Consider the following 19,950-nt stretch of genomic DNA (forward strand, 5'->3'; position numbering starts at 1 on the left):
CAAGCAGAGGTCAGTAATCCAGGGCAGTGTCACAAGGTACAGAGTGTCACAAGGAAGATGGGCGACACCTGGAGGGGGGTGGAGACAAGCACAAGACAGGTGAAACAGATCAGGGTGTGACAGGCTGTTGTTTACTTCACTGACTGTTGCTACATCCGACGATGTGGGAAATGAGGTCCCTAGAGAAAGCAAGAACAAGATGGTTGTCAGGTGTAGTGCAGTAATATCATAAGGAGATGTACTATACTTGGAGAATGGAGGAGGACTGGAGGGAAAAAAGAGAGGGAGAAGAGGTCTAAGAGAGTGAGAGAGGGGAGAAGAGGGTGAGCTTCAGTCGGATTTAAATTGTGGGAAAAAGGGAGATGGTTCATTAAAGAGGAATGGTAGAAAGTGTAAGCAGAGGGAGCTGAAGACAGGAGGAGAAATGGAAGTGAATGAGGGTGAAGTATCACAGGGGGTAGGTGTGGTGAAGTTCTCTGAGACAGAGGTATACACCAAGGGTCAGGAAAAAGACGAGTCTGTGACAGTAGGAGTGAAGTTTTTACATAAAGTGGACTTTTGCCTTTTGCTTAAACATTTTGTGGTCTCACAGTGGGTGAAAACAGAGTTGGGTAGTGTGGACCCGGTGAGGGTAACCAGAAGTGGTCCAGTAATCATTGTTTCTGTTGGCCAGAGGGAGAAAGTGCTCAGAGTTAAACAAATGGGGGCAAGAAAAGTGAATTGTTTCGCTCTCAAGAAAAGGGCTCCGATGAAAGGAGTGATAACTGGGGTAGCAGTAGATATAAACGTTGACCAGCTGAGGGGAAAGATTCCCGGTGTAAGTGATGCTCGTCGATGCGACGCAGACAGGGTGGTGAGAGTGGGGAAACCGAAGAGTCATTGTCTGTTCTTTTGAGATTTGAAGTTGAGTCTTTGCAGAGAGGTATTTGAGAAAATAGAGTTTGTGGTGGCAGCTGCAGAGAGGTATTTGGCTGTGAGAGACTTGACATCAGAAGAGTTACAGGGTGTGTTAAATGGTGATGTCAGGGTGATGGCATGAGGTAGGAATAAATACATTTAATTAGTGGAGTAGGGTGTTAATTTTGTTTTATATAATTTTGAAATGAGTGAGTAGTGTTAGATGGTAGGGTATTAAAGGTATTACATGTTTATTTTTCATGCAAAGTGTAAGGGAGTTGTACTCCAGTCTAGTAGGTGGCGGTAATGCAACAAATTGGATGCCTACCGCCGTTAAACCTCACAGAAGAAGAACAAGAAGAGGGTGTGACAGTATTTAACGACTTATGCGAGTCAGTTACTTTTCCCAGGGAGACGTGAAAAAAGTTTCTAAGTGAGATAACATGGAAGACAACAACAACCAAGTGACAACGTACCATCAGAAAGGGAATCATGGATTTAGAACGGACCGTGTGGTTGTGCGTAAATTCGAAAGCGCTGACTATCCGGACGTGGAGCGCATATTCATTGACGGGCTGATGGAGATGGTTCCGGACACCGCGTTTACAGGGTTAAAACATCACCCTGAGAGCCTGCTGCTGTACGCCGCTATGACAAGTAAGGGAGAAATAGGTCTTATATCAATTTATATTTATATATTGACTGTTATCCCATCAAAAGGTTACAGTTTTCACTGTTATTTGATTGCATTAGTCTGGGAAAATGTGCTTTTGACAATGGAGAATGTGTTATAAATGTAATAATTTACATTTAGGCTATCTTGACATATTTCATCAATACCGTTTTATGTGTTATTTGATTGCATTATTTAGTATAGTTCTGGGAAATGTGCAGTAGAATGCATAATGTGCTCGATTGCGATAGTACCAACTCTTTTCCTTCCTGTGACTATTTTATGTCAACATTTAGATTACTCAATCATCTATTTTCCGCCATGTCTTTTGCAGTTGTTTGTTGTATTGCGACCAAGTCGTTCTTGCTGACTTGTTTGGTGCCTCTCGCTGTCCTGTGCGCACGCTACTACTACAGCAGGAAAGTTGTCCTTGGTTACCTGGAGCGCGCCAAACTCACGGATATGGGCGACATCGAGGGACATTACATGAAAACTCCAGGTAATAGTCTTGGTGGAATAGTTTCAAAAAATGCATTTATCGTTCGTTTTAGTTGTATAATTGTTTATTTGAGTGTAGTTGGCTTTAGTTTAGTTATATTGCACATAGTTATTTTGTTAAAATAGATTTGCACACAAGATTCAGTGCCTGGTTAAAAACAAACGAGCAGGGAGGTAAAATAAAACCAGGGCTTCATTCCTGTCTCCATTCTTGAATATAATTACTCATCTAAAATGACAAGCTAGTGTCTGTGGATGTGTCACCATGACCTCTCTGCCTCCAGGCTCATTTCGGTCTACCCCATCAATAGAACATTTTTTTATTTTTTTATTTCACCTTTATTTAACCAGGTAGGCTAGTTGAGAACAAATTCTCATTTACAACTGCGACCTGGCCAAGATAAAGCATAGCAGTGTGAACAGACAACAACACAGAGTTACACATGGAGTAAACAATAAACAAGTCAATAACACAGTAGGAAAAAAGAAAAATGAGTCTATATACATTGTGTGCAAAAGGCATGAGGTAGGCAATAAATAGGCCATAGGAGCGAATAATTACAATTTAGCAGATTAACACTGGAGTGATAAACCACAGATGATCATGAGCAAGTAGAGATACTGGTGTGCAAAAGAGCGGAAAAGTAAATAAATAAAAACAGTAAGGGGATGGGTGGGCTGTTTACAGATGGACTATGTACAGCTGCAGCGATCGGTTAGCTGCTCAGATAGCAGATGTTTAAAGTTGGTGAGGGAAATAAAAGTCTCCAACTTCAGCGATTTTTGCAATTCGTTCCAGTCACAGGCAGCAGAGAACTGGAAGGAAAGGTGGCCAAATGAGGTGTTGGCTTTTGGGATGATCAGTGAGATATACCTGCTGGAGCAGAAAGTATAGTATAGTAAATCTTTGTCCCCAAAAGGATGACCAGTCAGTGATTAGGCTCTTTCAAGAAAAGGATCCATTTAAAGTATAAAAGTCAATAGACAATGACATCAGCTTTTATTAAATGGGAGGATTAGGACATCATTTGATATAACCCACTATTTCCAAATCCCCCCCCTTTATTTCTCTCTCAGACTCCTGTCTGTGGGTTGCAGTGCTGGAGGGCAGTGTGGTGGGTGTAGTGGCAGCCTGTGCCCTGCGGGGGGAAGCTGGCACTGTGGAGCTGCATCACATGTCGGTGGACCGGCGCTGTCGGCAACGTGGGGTTGGCGTTGCCCTCGGGCGGAAAGTTCTACAATTTGCAGCGGACCGTGGTTATCTCTCTGTCGTCTTGGGAACCACGGCCTACTCGCCGGCTGCTCACCAGCTTTACCAGACTCTGGGGTTCCGATGCGTCGGCGTCACCAAGGGATACGCCACGCCTGGCGTGAGCCGGTCGGTACCGGAACAGCTCTTCTACCGGGTCAGTCATCACCACTACCTGATGGACATGACTGTTCACAAGACTAACACGCACAGCCAGCACTGAACACAGAACAGTGATGGAGCACAGCACGGAACAGTGATGGAGCACAGCGCGGAACAGTGATGGAGCACAGCGCGGAACAGTGATGGAGCACAGCGCGGAACAGTGATGGAGCACAGCGCGGAACAGTGATGGAGCACAGCGCGGAACAGTGATGGAGCACAGCGCGGAACAGTGATGGAGCACAGCACAGTAATAAAGTACAGCACGGAACAGTGATGGAGTACAACACACGAGTGCACATGCCGGCAAACACACACATGAATGCACGCCACACACGCAAGCACACACTCTAACCCAACCCCCTGAGACCCTGAACTCAGAGCATCTTGATTCACCATTTAGTGAATGGAAGAAAATCACCAGAACGTAATGTATGTAATCGCTAGGTTAAAGGTAAAGAATTGTTTGCAAACGTACCTGTTTTTCTTGTGATTTGAAGAGGGTTCTGTTAATTTCCTGTTCAGAGAATCGGTGGGGAAATTGGGTGCGTTCGAGCGCATGGTTTATTCAGGGTAACGCGCTAGTAGCTTGTTCCGGGGGACATGTTTATGTCCCAGGTTATTGATGCTTAAAGCATCTTGATTGAAATGTGTGCTGGTATTATTACATATGTTTATCTGAACATGTCTGTATAGTATATCATGTGCTTTGAATGTTAATTGACCAGATGTCGAAGGCTTGGGTATTGCTATAAGAAGCCTGTACTCTTTGTTTGAGGAACAGGACAGGGAACAGCTCGGCATGCTGCTCAGGTTTGTTTGAAATGCTATATTTGATCATTTTTGTAAATACTTGCACATTTTGCCGGCTATCTTCACTTGCAAATAAAAACACTCACACTGGACAAGAGAAATCCATCGACTTCGTCAGTCTCCTCACTGTTAAAATCCTACTGCATGGTCACCTCAAAAGTGGTATTCAAACTTTTTCAGTTTTGAATTTCTGGGGACCCCCTTTTTTTCCGCAATAATTTCTTGCGACCACAACACACCCCAAATCTAATGACACAACCTTCAAATCTGTACATTTCAATTTTTACATCAACAAATAACCTTCAATTCATTTTCAAAATCAAAAACCAATAAATATATTTACTAAAATTTTATTTTTTTCCCCAATTATCTTTCTTATTGGGTGTCATATTTTATTTTTTACTCTGTTTTTGTTCCAAAAATCAAATAAAAAAACAATACCACTGAATACTGTTTCAAACAAAACCAATGGTTCTGCATGAGTTTAGCATGAGCCTTACGCTTCGAACACACCGACTGCGTCATTGCGCTTCGATACATCAGAAGTACATTCATTTCCAATGGAACGCTGCATTTGCCTTGCAGCATTGCGTTGCAGAGGCAGTTGCAGTGCGTTCTGTGTGGTGCATACGTTCGATAAATCGAACGTATGCATCAAATTGTATGAGTGGACTTGACAGAAAGTAGCAAAATATGAATGTCGTTTTTTTTTTGCATACACATTCAGTAAAAATTTGTGATTACATAAAAACAGTTTGATTGCATAATTTCTTTACATTTTTTATAAATTTATTTGCCAAGTATATTATTTATTCGATGACATCCTCAAATTAATTGTGAGAGCCTATAATATAATTTCCCTCAAATGCAGTTTGGAGCGAAATGCAATAATAAATAGTAAAGATAGGCAGAGTAGGCTCTTTCAACAATGAGACCAACGTTGAGGAAGGTGGTCTTGATCGCGCTGTTGGGCCGGGACCAGCCCCGCCGAAAGCGCAGGTCTGTGTGGGTCTGCTAGCTAACGCTAACTAGCCACATCTAGCACAAGCTCACTACTAACCTGACCTGGCAATCCTACTATCGTGGACACTTGTCTCCAAGCAGCATTTTGTGTGTTTATGTCCCTGTAGCTGTCAGCAGTTGTGTCAAAAAGACACGGTTTTGAAGATACTGCGAAAATTATTCTCTCCATGTGTCCAACCGCATGCGACCATTTGCAAAAGGTACCTGCATCAGTATAGTTGCCTAGCTGCGCAAAATGTTATGCAGCAGTGATGCAATGACGCAGTCGGTGTGTTCGAAGCGTTAGGAGTTAGCTAGAAACGTAGTGTGAGAAGTCTTTACCAATGGCCTTTGGGAGGAAACGGTTATCATTTGTCCAAATGTTGAAATGTTCTCGTCAAGCTCAAGTCACTGACAGTTAAAGTTACAAAATGCTGCACAGAAGCGTTTCACTTCCTCTCTCTCTCAAACACAAAAGCCATGGGGGTAAAATGTATACTTTCGGTTAAAAGAAATTGAATGTTCAGCTAATCCACAATACCAAAACTCGGAAAACTGGAAGGCTGAATGCCAGAATGTGTCTATTCATTACTTTTAAGCGCTAAAGGGGTAATCTGTGATTGCTAACTCCATTTTTGCACTTTTAAATTAATGATATACTCTATACTAGCTGTTGATTCTGGAAGAATATAACATAACATAAAATGCAAACTTAGTCACTGTATAGCTTCAAGACATTTTAAAAACTACAATTCTTATGTTATGGATGGTCAGTCATTGCATCTATAGCCCAGTCTCTGAATTTGATTGGTTACATTTCCCCAGCCCCATCCTTAAGCGGTTTGCCCAGTTTGTTTTTGCTTGAACTTCAGATTGTCCCTTTATGTGTTCAAACATGGTTCTGAACTTTCTAACCCTGTTCGTGTCTTGACCAAAAGTCACTCAGTAACTGGTTGTTGAACCCTGTTCAGGAGGAGGGTTCTAGAATAGTTTTTTGCCTCCCAAAAATGTGTTAGCGAACAGTCCATGACAGGCATAGCTAGTAACATCACAATCATTCTAGATGCAACATTAAACATCTCCCCTTTAATGCATTTGACCTCCTGCGGTCAGTGTCAGCATCCGGTAACTCATTCATCATTCACAAGTTTTTATTTCTTGCAAAAATTCAGCTCTCTCTTTAAACGTAGCTAGCTAACCTATAAATACTGTAGCTAGCTAAATTTAGAGTGGCTATAGCTTATTGTCGGGTCGCTCGCTTAATTTAGAGTGGCTATAGCCTATTGTAGGGTCCCTAGCTAGCATATTGTATGTTTGCTAGCTAGCCTATTCTAAGTTTAATAGCTAGCCTATTGTAGGGTCGCTAGGTTAAAACCCCCTAAGGTTGATGTCCGTGCCCCAGTGGAAAATATAATTAGAATAATACAAAAATCCCCATCAAATCTGTCAGTTTAAGCTACAGATATGTTTTATTGCATTGGATGCGTCTCAATCCACCTCATCAACCTATGTCATACCTTCGCATCTGTGGTGAAAGTTGACAGAGCTAGAGAGGTATTTGTCAGACCATGAGACATCCCAAAAATTGGTCTTCTCACAACATCATCTGTAACCTCCAAACGGTTTGGCCTACAAACTATTATAACCCCTCGATGGAAAGCTGACCCCTCTGAGACTCTCACAAACACGATTGCTTTCTCCGTTTTGCTCTACGACCTCCACAAGCATCTTGGGACTTGTCTGAAGTTGGTACAGCCAATCTGCCAACTTCTGTCTGTCGCATCCGAACAGTTTGGGCTACACACTGATATGACAACTCTGTGGAAAGGTGAGACGGACACGGACATTTCCGTTGTTTTGCTCTAGAATGTTCACAAGACTCATCTGAAGGTCCCCTCGTACCAGTTGAAAAAATGAATGGAAATATATATGGAGACTGTTTAGTGACAAAAATAAGGGGTTAAATACATGTAAAAAAATAACTAAAAATGTTACTGATCATTCTTATATCTCTCAGATATTGGTCAGACACTTCAGAACAAACTTCCTTTGGATTTTTTAGGGGGGGACTATCTGTTCCATGTAGTGAATCTGTTATTCAATGCATTTGTATGGGCTAATAGCTAAATAAAAATGTTCATCAAATAATTGTAATACAGGGCTTAGACTATTATGGGTTAATGTAGAGTGGCTAGCTAGCCTGTTGTAGGTTCCCTAGCTAGCCTATTGTAGGTTCCCTAGCTAGCCTATTGTAGTTTCCCTAGCTAGCCTATTGTAGGTTCCCTAGCTAGCCTATTGTAGGTTCCCTAGCTAGCCTATTGTAGGGTCACTAGGTTAATGTAGAGTGGCTAGGTAGCCTATTGTAGAGTGGCTAGGTAACCTATTGTAGAGTGGCTAGGTCACCTATTGTAGAGTGGCTAGGTCACCTATTGTAGAGTGGCTAGGTAGCCTATTGTAGAGTGGCTAGGTAGCCTATTGTAGAGTGGCTAGGTAGCCTATTGTAGAGTGGCTAGGTAGCCTATTGTAGAGTGGCTAGGTAGCCTATTGTAGAGTGGCTAGGTAGCCTATTGTAGAGTGGCTAGGTAGCCTATTGTAGAGTGGCTAGGTAGCCTATTGTAGAGTGGCTAGGTAGCCTATTGTAGAGTGGCTAGGTAGCCTATTGTAGAGTGGCTAGGTAACCTATTGTAGAGTGGCTAGGAAACCTATTGTAGAGTGGCTAGGTAGCCTATTGTAGAGTGGCTAGGTAGCCTATTGTAGAGTGGCTAGGTAGCCTATTGTAGAGTGGCTAGGTAGCCTATTGTAGAGTGGCTAGGTAGCCTATTGTAGAGTGGCTAGGTAGCCTATTGTAGAGTGGCTAGGTAGCCTATTGTAGAGTGGCTAGGTAGCCTATTGTAGAGTGGCTAGGTAGCCTATTGTAGAGTGGCTAGGTAACCTATTGTAGAGTGGCTAGGTAGCCTATTGTAGAGTGGCTAGGTAGCCTATTGTAGAGTGGCTAGGTAGCCTATTGTAGAGTGGCGAGGTAGACTATTGTAGAGTGGCTAGGTAGCCTATTGTAGAGTGGCTAGGTAGCCTATTGTAGAGTGGCTAGGTAACCTATTGTAGAGGGGCTAGGTAGCCTATTGTAGAGTGGCTAGGTAGCCTATTGTAGAGTGGCTAGGTAGCCTATTGTAGAGTGGCTAGGTAGCCTATTGTAGAGTGGCGAGGTAGACTATTGTAGAGTGGCTAGGTAGCCTATTGTAGAGTGGCTAGGTAGCCTATTGTAGAGTGGCTAGGTAACCTATTGTAGAGTGGCTAGGTAGCCTATTGTAGAGTGGCTAGGTAGCCTATTGTAGAGTGGCTAGGTAGCCTATTGTAGAGTGGCTAGGTAGCCTATTGTAGAGTGGCTAGGTAGCCTATTGTAGAGTGGCTAGGTAGCCTATTGTAGAGTGGCTAGGTAACCTATTGTAGAGTGGCTAGGTAACCTATTGTAGAGTGGCTAGGTAGCCTATTGCAGAGTGGCTAGGTAGCCTATTGCAGAGTGGCTAGGTAACCTATTGGAGAGTGGCTAGGTAGCCTATTGTAGAGTGGCTAGGTAGCCTATTGTAGAGTGGCTAGGTAACCTATTGTAGAGTGGCTAGGTAACCTATTGTAGAGTGGCTAGGTAGCCTATTGCAGAGTGGCTAGGTAGCCTATTGCAGAGTGGCTAGGTAACCTATTGGAGAGTGGCTAGGTAGCCTATTGTAGAGTGGCTAGGTAGCCTATTGTAGAGTGGCTAGGTAACCTATTGTAGAGTGGCTAGGTAACCTATTGTAGAGTGGCTAGGTAACCTATTGTAGAGTGGCTAGGTAACCTATTGTAGAGTTGCTATCTGGCCTATTGCAGGGTCCCTAGCTAGCCTTTTTAAGGCCTTGTAAGGCCTACTGTATGAGAAGCAAGATCATGTGTTTTACAAGAAACGGTATAGGACTTAAAATAAGTAACATAGTGAAGGGTAGGGGGATTCCGCCTTATCACCCTGGCACAGCTCCTCCACTTCTATTTTTCTCACACCATACTTTCCTGTTTTCGTCTTTCACATTACTCTCTGTCTTCCTCTAGTTTTTGTAGAAAAATGCAGACATAGGTAAAATACATATTTGTTTTAAGTGCTGCATTAGCAGACTCAAGTCAGGGCCCATATTTATGAAACGTGTCAGTGCAGGAGTGCTGATCTAGGATCTGTTTATCCTTTTTGATCATAATGAATAAGGTCATGTGGACAGGGAGGACTTGATCCCAGGTCAGTATTCCTGAGATGGTTCATCTCTAGTTCTGCATTTGCTTTGCATTGAGTCCAGGTTTGGGTTTATTTCACTGAAGAAGATTCCCTGCACTGTCATTCACGCAGATCACATCATTTCACCCAAAATATATATTTGAAAGTAAGCTATAGACACATGTTTTCTAACTTTAGGTAATTTTGGAGTAGCAGAATAGTAGATCATTCATAACCCCAGGTTATGCTTGAGAGAGGGTGTTTTGAAACTCTTCAGTGCAGCAGTCTGCAACTGAAACTTTCAGTTGGACTTGAGCGTGACTGACTTTAGTTAGACATACTGCCTGTTTCCAATGTGCAGTTTTCACACACAACACAATGCCATAGATAACTCAAGTTTTGAGGGAGCATGCAATTCGCATGTTGACTGCAGGAATGTCCACCAGAGCTGTTGCCAGAGATTTAATGTTAATTTCTCTACCATAGGCCTCCCACTCCTCTTTCTATTCTCGTTAGAGCCAGTTTGCGCTGTTCTGTGAAGGGAGTAATACAGAAGTCTGACATTGTAAAGTGAAAATGACAAAGTTTAGAAGGCTTTTTATACCTTGAATTTAATACAAGTTTGCATTTCTTGCCGTGCAGGAAAATTCTTAGGAAAATTTCAAATCAAATCAAATCAAATTTTATTTGTCACGTACACATGGTTAGCAGATGTTAATGCGAGTGTAGCGAAATGCTTGTGCTTCTAGTTCCGACAATGCAGTAATAACCAACAAGTAATCTAACCTAACAATTCCACAACTACTACCTTATACACACAAGTGTAAAGGGATAAAGAATATGTACATAAAGATATATGAATGAGTGATGGTACAGAACGGCATAGGCAAGATGCAGTAGATGCATCTTGCAGTAGATGCATCTTGCAGTAGATGCACAGCAATTGTGCACCCATAATAACAAGATTAATCAAATCAATCACCCATTAATAGTTGCTAGAAAGGAGTAGAAGTGCTTTTAAACTTTTCATCTTCTTGCTCGGTAATTCAATAATTATTTAAATTGTTCTGTACTTCTTCAAAAGCATACCTCAGATATTGTATACAGCTCTACTTATCACAAACCCTGTGCATCTCTTTCTCTCAGGAGATGGAATGATCCATGACCTGAGACTTGTCCTGGTTGGCCTGGAACAGAGTGGAGAACAGAGGAAGAGTGCAGCAGGGAACACCATTCTGGACAGAGTGGAGAACAGGGGAAGAGTGCAGCAGGGAACACCATTCTGGACAGAGTGGGGAACAGGGGAAGAGTGCAGCAGGGAACACCATTCTGGACAGAGTGGGGAACAGGGGAAGAGTGCAGCAGGGAACACCATTCTGGACAGAGTGGAGAACAGAGGAAGAGTGCAGCAGGGAACACCATTCTGGACAGACAACTAACTAGATCAGTCTGAATAAAAACTAACTAACTAGATCAGTCTGAATACAAACTAACTAACTAGATCAGTCTGAATAAAAACTAACTAACTAGATCAGTCTGAATAAAAACTACAGAGAAGTGTGTAAAACAGGAATAGATGTCTTAAGTTGGGATCGGGCCCTTAGTGAGGGTAGGGAGGGCAGAGGGAGGGAGGAAAGGAGAGAGGCACGTGTAGGAGGCCTATTTCGGGAGTGAAGAGATCATTAGGGGACATTGGAAGAGAGCAGGAGTGCATCACCTTAAGGCTTTCTGACTCAGCTAAAAACACACACACACACACACACACACACACACACACACACACACACACACACACACACACACACACACACACACACACACACACACACACACACACAGTCTTGTACAGCTAACCTTGTGGGGACATACAATTCAGTCCCATTCAAAATCCTATTTTCCCTAACCCCTAATCCTAACCCGTACTCTTACCCTAACCCTAACCATAACCTTAACCCTAACCCTAACCCTAACCCAAAAACCTAAACTTTATCCTAAACCTAAACCTAGCCCTAGCTCCTAACCCTACAACTAACCCTAGCTCCTAACCTTAATATTTAACTTAATTCTAACCCTAACACTAATTCTAACCTTAACCCTAAACCCCCTAGAAATAGCATTTGACCTTGTGGGGACAAACAAAATGTCCCCAGCTGGTCAACTTTTTGTTCGTTTACTATTCTTCTAGGGACTTCTGGTCCCCACAAGAATAGTTAAACACACACACACACACACACACACACACACACACACACACACACACACACACACACACACACACACACACACACACACACACACACACACACACACACACACACACACACACACACACACACACACACAGTCTTAGAAACATTGAGTCCAGCATTCATTCTGGTTTAGCCAGGCTTAGGGTTGCAAAATCCGCTAACTTTCCAAAAATTCCTTGGTTTTGAAGAAATCCTGGATGGTATGAGTGAGGAATGGAGGAAATCTGTGAAAAATCTGTGAATTCTGGGAAATTATGCGGAATTTCATAACCCTAGACCAGGTTAGCAGCATGTCTAGATAACCCTAGCTGGCTAACACATTTGAATGAATTTTTTAAGAAAAAGAAAAAAGTGATTTGCTTTGCCACATTTTTTGCAGTATTGCTTTAATGCCTTTTTGCAAACAGAACACATGTTTTGGAATATTTGTATTCTGTACAGGCTTCCTTCTTTGCATTCTGTCAATTAGGTTAGTATTGTGGAGTAACTACAATGTTGTTGATCCATCCTCCTATCACAGGAATTAAACTCTGTAACTGTTTTAAAGTCACCATTGGTCTGATGGTGAAATCCCTGAGTGGTTTCCTTCATCTCCGGCAACTGAGTTAGAAAGGATGCCTGTATCTTTGTAGTGACTGGGTTTATTGATACACCATCCAAAGTGTAATTAATAACCATGTTCAAAAGGATATTAAATGTCTGCTTTTATATTTTTTTACCCATTTACCAATATGTGCCCTTCTTTGAGAGGCATTGGAAAACATCCATGGTCTTTGTGGTTGAATCTGTGTTTGAAATTCACTGCTCGGCTAAGGGTCCTTATAGATAATTGTATGTGTGGGGTACAGAGATGAGGTACTTATAGAAAAATCTGGTTAAAACACAACAGAAAAGTGGAACAAGTCAAGGGGTGTGATAACTTTCTGAAGGCACTGTAGTTTCACGTGCCAATGCAAACTAGCATGCTAGTAGATACCATAGACGTCCAGTCATTTCGCTAACGCTAGTTAGCTAACGCTAAAGCTATTAAGCAACTTCCTTTAAACTTCATGCAGAGACATAAACATGATATCCAGTTCATCTGACTCTGGGGAAGTAGATAAAGGGCTTCATTGCCAAAATCCTGAAGTATCCAATAATTCATATTCTCATTGAAGTTGTTGTTATTTGTAGCTGTAGGACGAGAAAACACATGCAGTTTTAATTAGCCTAGCTAGCTAGCTAGTTATTAACTAGCTTCTCCGGTTTGATTCAGTCAAGACAGGAACTACGCAATCATATTGGATGATAAATAAACTAGCTATGGCAGCTATTAGTCCACTATAGCAAGAGTTGGCTTTGTCGGTTGCTGTCTCTCGCCTCTCCTTCCCTCCTCCCCACTGGCAAACTTACCCTTAGACAGAAGAGGGAAGTGCCTCAGGCCTCATTTCATCAAGGGGCCTCATGACCTGGGCATAATTCAAAACAAATAATATTAGTCATCTTTTTAAAAATATATAATTTATTCGCTAGCCGCTACCCCATGCTCCACTCAAGATAGTTTCAGCCACTTGCGAATTGAAGGACTGGTTGATTATTTGCTTTCAACTGCACCTGCGTTTGCAGACGTCAAAAACTTGAGGTTAGCATGATTCAGCTTACCCAGTACAAAGGAACCAATGGGATAGTCCCAAAGGTACAAACTCTGCCCAACTAGCAACACATGCTCCTATTGGGTAAAACATTCATATTTAAAGCACAAATTCTATATCTCTAAACCAATTGTCCTGTATGTATTTTGATCGCCCCAGAGCTTCTAACACATTACATACAAATCAGACAATGCATAAAATATGACATAATTATAACAGATGAAATGAAGAAAATAAATCTTATCACGGTCTATATTGGTTTGTTGTTGAGACAAGCATAACAAAATGTAGTGATTGAGCATTGTTAAGTGTTCTTATGTTTTTTTAATAGTCCAAATGACCCCACATATCTGTGCAGCATTCTGTAACTTGAACTTTCAGTTGACTGTGAACTTTTGTTACACATACTGACTCACACATTTTCTGGACAAGCCCAAGTTAATCACATGTACCGTATATCTGAACATATCGTCCAGTGGTATATTAGATCATAATTGTTTGGCCAAATAAGGTAAAGGATATGCTGATGTTGACACAAAATGTGCAGTGGTTTGGACAAAAAAAACACACAACTCCAATCTTCCATTTCGTGCTCACTCAGTACATCTGGTTACGTTGGACATATTTACACACCAATGTAATACATTTGGATGCATCTCTTTTCAACTCTCAAAGACCGTGGTAAGATCTTCTTCATCATTTCACCTGATTAATGCATGCTAATGTTATGTACTGTCTGTGGGGGGGGTTTAGATATATACAATTTTATGTTTAAAATATTAATATTTTACCTAAGCAGAGTAGTCACTAATTGAGTTTGTACTTTTGGGACTATCCCATTGTTTCCTCTGTAATGAGTAAATAAACTACGTCAAGCTCCCCTCCAGTACTTCAAATAACGATACATAAGGCACAGATACACATTTTGAGTAAAAATGTAAGAGACAATCTTATACAAACACAGGTGGAGAATCCAACAATGCAGACCATGGATATTGATAAAGACACATATGCCAACAAGCCCAGAAAAAAGGATTACATTGGTGTTACATTTTCAGGTATCAATGCAAGTACAGATACACACACACACACACACACACACACACACACACACACACACACACACACACACACACACACACACACACACACACACACACACACACACACACACACAAACCACTTTCTCAGACGAGTACCTATTAGTCCCCTCACAATTCTGGATGATATAAAAAAATTTAACATTACCCGAGAGAGTTTATAATACCTTGAGATTCAGCTAATTTTCAGTGGTGGAAGAGACCATCCGGAGTTGCTGCAGTGTGTCTGGGGCTGCTGTGTGTTCTCCTACTGGCTGGTATCATAGGCATGTCTGTCTACTGTGAGTTTATACATTTATTATGTTTTCACTAATAAACTCAGTAAAAAAAGAAACGTCCATTTTTCAGGACCCTGTCTTTCAAGATAATTCGTAAAAATCCAAATAACTTCAGAGATCTTCATTGTAAAGGATTTAAACACTGTTCTCCATGCTTGTTCAATGAACCATAAACAATTAATGGAACGGTTGTTAAGACACGAACAGCTTACAGACGGTAGGAAATTAAGGTCACAGTTATGAAAACTTAGGACACTAAAGAGGCCTTTTTACTGACTCTGAAAAACACCAAAAGAAAGATGCCCAGGGTCCCTGCTCATCTGCGTGAACGTGCCTTAGGCATGCTGCAAGGAGGCATGAGGACTGCAGATGTGGCCAGGGCAATAAATTGCAATGTCCGTACTGTGAGACGCCTAAGACAGCGCTACAGGGAGACAGGACAGACAGCTGATCGTCCTCGAAGTGGCAGACCACGTGTAACAACACCTGCACAGGATCGGTACATCCGAACATCACACCTGCGAGACAGGTACAGGATGGCAACAACAACTGCCAGAATTACACCAGGAATGCACAATCCCTCCATCAGTGCTCAGACTGTCCCCGCAATAGGCTGAGAGAGGCTGGACTGAGGGCTTGTAGGCCTGTTGTAAAGGCAGGTCCTCACTAGACATCACCGGCAACATCGTCGCCTATGGGCACAAACCCGCCGTCGCTGGACCAGACAGGACTGGCAAAAAGTGCTCTTCACTGACGAGATGCGGTTTTGTCTCACCAGGTGTGATGGTCGGATTCGCGTTTATCGTCGAAGGAATGAGCGTTACACCGAGGCCTGTACTCTGGAGCGGGATCGATTTGGAGGTGGAGGGTTCGTCATGGTCTGGGGCGGTGTGTCACAGCATCATCAAACTGAGCTTGTTATCATTGCAGGCAATCTCAACGCTGTGCGTTACAGGGAAGACATCCTCCTCCCCCATGTGGTACCCTTCCTGCAGGCTCATCCTGACATGACCCTCCAGCATGACAATGCCACCAGCCATACTGCTCGTTCTGTGCGTGATTTCCTGCAAGACAGGAATGTCAGTGTTCTGCCATGGCCAGCGAAGAGCCCGGATATCAATCCCATTGAGCATGTCTGGGACCTGTTGGATCGGAGGGTGAGGGCTATCTGGCAAATCTGGTGCAGTCCATGAGGATGAGATGCACTGCAGTACTTAATGCAGCTGGAGGCCACACCAGATACCTACTGTTAATTTTCACCCCCCCTTTGTTCAGGGACACATTATTCAATTTCTGTTAGTCACATGTCTGTGGAACTTGTTCAGTTTATGTCTCAGTTGTTGAATATTTTTATGTTCATACAAACATTTACACGTATTTTAAGTTTGCTGAAAATAGACGCAGTTGACAGTGTGAGGACGTTTCTTTTTTGCTGAGTTTACATTCTTCATCATCAGTAGTTTAATACTTATAGTTCAAAGGACCACAACGGGGAAATTACTGTGTTGTCCCCAGTGATGTAAGCACATGTGTATACTATATCCACTTGTGTGGCTGAATTTTGTTTTATAAAATTGTCCAAAATATCTATATGTTTTTATTTCAACAGATAACCGAGTCATTGGTCATTACTACTCTGCATAGAGATTCCAGACGTCCAGTTTGAACAACCTGACTAAAGAGAGAGACCAGCTACAGACCAGATACAACACCCTGACTAAAGAGAGAGACCAGCTACAGACCAGATACAACACCCCGACTAAAGAGCGAGATGAGCTACAGACCAGATACAACACCCTGACTAAAGAGCGAGACCAGTTACAGACCAGATACAACACCCCAACTAAAGAGAGAGATCAGCTACAGACCAGATACAACACCCTGACTAAAGAGAGAGACCAGCTACAGACCAGATACAACACCCTGACTAAAGAGAGAGACCAGCTACAGACCAGTTACAACACCCGGACTAAAGAGAGAGACCAGCTACAGACCAGATACAACAACCTGACTAAAGAGAGAGACCAGCTACAGACCAGATACAACAACCTGACTAAAGAGAGAGACCCGCTACAGACCAGATACAACAACCTGACTAAAGAGAAAGACCAGCTACAGACCAGTAGTAACACCCTGACTAAAGAGAGAGACCAGTTACAGACAAGTTCTAACACCCTGACTAAAGAGAAAGACCAGCTACAGACCAGTTATAACACCCTGACTAGAGAGAGAGACCAGCTCCAGACCAGTTACAACACCCTGACTAAAGAGAGAGACCAGCTACAGACCAGTTACAACACCCTGACTAAAGAGAGAGACCACTTGAAGGAAGAGCTAAACAAACAAAGTGGTGGTAAGAATCTGGAAAATGACTGTTTTGTGGTACTCCAGATCTGCTAGATTAGGTATTCCCAAACTGGTGAATGCGCAATGCCGTCGGGAGTACGCCAAATAAAAATGTGATTCACATTTTTTTTTTAAATGATTCACATTTTTAAACAGTACATTTAAAGTTGAAGTCGGAAGTTTACATGCACTTATGTTGGAGTCATTAAAACTCGTTTTTCAACAACTCCACAAATTTCTTGTTAACAAACTGTAGTTTTGGCAAGTCGGTTAGGACATCTACTTTGTGCATGACACAAGTAATGTTTCCAACAATTGTTTACAGACAGATTATTTCACTTATAATTCACCGTGTCACAATTCCAGTGGGTCAGAAGTTTACATACACTAAGTTGACTGTGCCTTTAAACAGCTTGGAAAATTCCAGAAAATGATTGACATCATTTGAGTCAATTGGAGATGAACCTGTGGATGTATTTCAAGACCTACCTTCAAACTCAGTCCCTCTTTGCTTGACATCATGGGAAAATCAAAAGAAATCAACCAAAAAAATTGTAAATCTCCACAAGTCTGGTTCATCCTTAGGAGCAATTTTCAAACAACTGAAGGTACCATGTTCATCTGTACAAACAATAGTACGCAAGTATAAACACCATGGGACTACGCAGCCGTCATACCGCTCAGGAAGGAGACGTGTTCTGTCTCCTAGACATGAATGTACTTTGATATGAAAAGTGCAAATCAATCCCAGAACAACAGCAAAGGACCTTGTGGAGATGCTGGAGAAAACAGGTACAAAAGTATCTATATCCACAATAAAACGAGTCCTATATCAACATAACCTGAAAGGCCGCTCAGCAAGGAAGAGGCCACTGCTCCAAAACCGCCATAAAAAAAACAGACTACAGTTTGCAACTGCACATGGGAACAAAGATCGTACTTTTTGGAAAATGTCCTCTGGTCTGATGAAACAAAAATAGAACGGTATGGCCATAATGACCATCGTTATATTTGGAGGAAAAAGGGAGAGGCTTGCAAGCAAAAGAACACCATCCCAACCGTGAAGCACGGGGGTGGCAGCATCATGTTGTGGGGGTGATTTGCTGCAGGAGGGTCTGGTGCACTTCACAAAATAGATGGCATCATGAGGCAGGAAAATTATGTGGATATATTGAAGCAACATCTCAAGACATCAGTCAGGAAGTTAAAGCTTGGTCACAAATGGGTCTTACAAATGGACAATGACCACAAGCATACTTCCAAAGTTGTGGCAAAATGGCTTAAGGACAACAAAGTCAAGGTATTGGAGTGGCCATTACAAAGCCCTGACCTTAATCCTATAGAAAATTTGTGGGCAGAACTGAAAAAGCGTCTGCGAGCAAGGAGGCCTACAAACCTGACTCAGTTACACCAGCTCTGTCAGGAGGAATGGGTCAAAATTCACCCAACTTATTGTGGGAAGCTTGTGGAAGGCTACTCGAAATGTTTGACCCAAGTTTAACAATTTTAAGGCAATGCTACCAAATACTAATTGAGTGTATGTAAACTTCTGACCCACTGGGAATGTGATGAAAGAAATAAAAGCTGAAATAAATAATTATCTCTACTATAATTCTGACATTTCACATTCTTAAAATAAAGTGGTGATCCTAACTGACCTAAGACAGGGAATTTTTACTAGGATTAAATGTCAGGAATTGTGAAAATCTGAGTTTAAATGTATTTGGCTAAGGTGTATGTAAACTTTCAACTTCAACTGTATATTTTCCAACGGGGTTATACATTTGGGTGAGGTTTTTTTCTCGCCTGAGTGGCCTCATTTCACTGCCAAAAAATAAAATTAAACCATCTAGTGTTCAGTGAAATAACAATACAATGTCAAATACAGGTAGCCTAGTCAAATAATTAACATCCAATCACATTAACCATAAAACCTTCACTCTTGTGCAGACATTTAGAAACAAAACATGACAATTTGAAAAATAAGCCACAGTTTTTGGAGTGACAATTCAAGACGACTTTCGAGTAGTAAGACATGTATAAAAGCAATAGATACCATTAATAACAAGGGGCTAAAAGCGTCTTACATGGTAAGCTACCGAGTGGCTAGGACAGGCGGGCCCCATACTATTGTGGAGGACTTAATTCTTCCTGCTGCTGCGGACATGGCTGGGACAATGCTGTGGGAAAAGGCCAAAAAAACTATACAAACAATGACTTCATCAAACAACACTGTTTCATGACGCATCAGTGACATGACAGGAGATGTTTTGAAACAATTACTTCTTCGCATACAAGTCAGTGAATTATATGCGTTACAGCTGGATGAGTCAACAGACGTGGCGGGCCTGGCACAGCTCCTGGTATATGTCCTTTACGTTTATGGGGGATCAATTAAGGAAGACAAACCACTGGAAACCAGGACAACAGGAGAGGATATTTTTAAAGTACTGGACAGCTTTGTGACATCAAATGGACTTTGGTGATCAAGATGTGTTGGTATCTGTACTGATGGTGCAAAAGCCATGCCAGGGAGACATAGTGGAGTAGTATCGCGCGTGCAAGCAGTTGCTCCCGACGCCACTTGGGTACACTGCAGCATCCACCGAGAGGCTATTGCTGCCAAGGGAATTCCTGACAGCTTGAAAGATGTTTTGGACACTACAGTGAAAATTTTGTTAAAGCAAGGCCCCTGAACTCATGTGTATTTTCTGCATTATGCAATGATATGGGCAGCGACCATGTAACATACAGAAGTACGCTAGTTATGAAGGGGCAAAGTATTTAAACGTTTAATTCAGAGACAAGTTAAAAGTTT

General features: G+C 42.0%; 2 protein-coding genes across 2 annotated transcripts; both read left to right on the plus strand.

Annotated features, from left to right (window-relative positions):
• The first annotated feature begins 1,131 nt into the window (after positions 1-1,131).
• On the plus strand, positions 1,132-4,551 carry LOC139579422 (N-acetylaspartate synthetase-like). The gene is made up of 3 exons (XM_071408079.1): positions 1,132-1,554; positions 1,905-2,069; positions 3,146-4,551. The coding sequence occupies exons 1-3, from the start codon at positions 1,341-1,343 to the stop codon at positions 3,538-3,540; spliced, it is 774 nt and encodes a 257-aa protein (XP_071264180.1). The 5' UTR covers positions 1,132-1,340; the 3' UTR covers positions 3,541-4,551.
• An 8,853-nt stretch (positions 4,552-13,404) lies between these two features.
• On the plus strand, positions 13,405-18,891 carry LOC139579767 (girdin-like). The gene is made up of 2 exons (XM_071408588.1): positions 13,405-13,452; positions 16,431-18,891. The coding sequence occupies exons 1-2, from the start codon at positions 13,405-13,407 to the stop codon at positions 17,184-17,186; spliced, it is 804 nt and encodes a 267-aa protein (XP_071264689.1). The 3' UTR covers positions 17,187-18,891.
• The last annotated feature ends 1,059 nt before the right edge of the window (positions 18,892-19,950 follow it).

This window comes from Salvelinus alpinus, chromosome 6 (assembly GCF_045679555.1).
Source record: "Salvelinus alpinus chromosome 6, SLU_Salpinus.1, whole genome shotgun sequence".
Classification (NCBI taxonomy): domain Eukaryota; kingdom Metazoa; phylum Chordata; class Actinopteri; order Salmoniformes; family Salmonidae; genus Salvelinus; species Salvelinus alpinus.

Coding starts and splice junctions, on each gene's coding strand:
- LOC139579422 (XM_071408079.1), top strand. CDS start 1,341: ATGGAAGACAACAACAACCAAGTGACAACGTACCATCAGAAAGGGAAT. Junction 1,555..1,904: donor GCTGTACGCCGCTATGACAA/GTAAGGGAGAAA, acceptor TGTCTTTTGCAG/TTGTTTGTTGTATTGCGACC. Junction 2,070..3,145: donor ACATTACATGAAAACTCCAG/GTAATAGTCTTG, acceptor TTTCTCTCTCAG/ACTCCTGTCTGTGGGTTGCA.
- LOC139579767 (XM_071408588.1), top strand. CDS start 13,405: ATGATTCAGCTTACCCAGTACAAAGGAACCAATGGGATAGTCCCAAAG. Junction 13,453..16,430: donor CCAATGGGATAGTCCCAAAG/GTACAAACTCTG, acceptor TACTCTGCATAG/AGATTCCAGACGTCCAGTTT.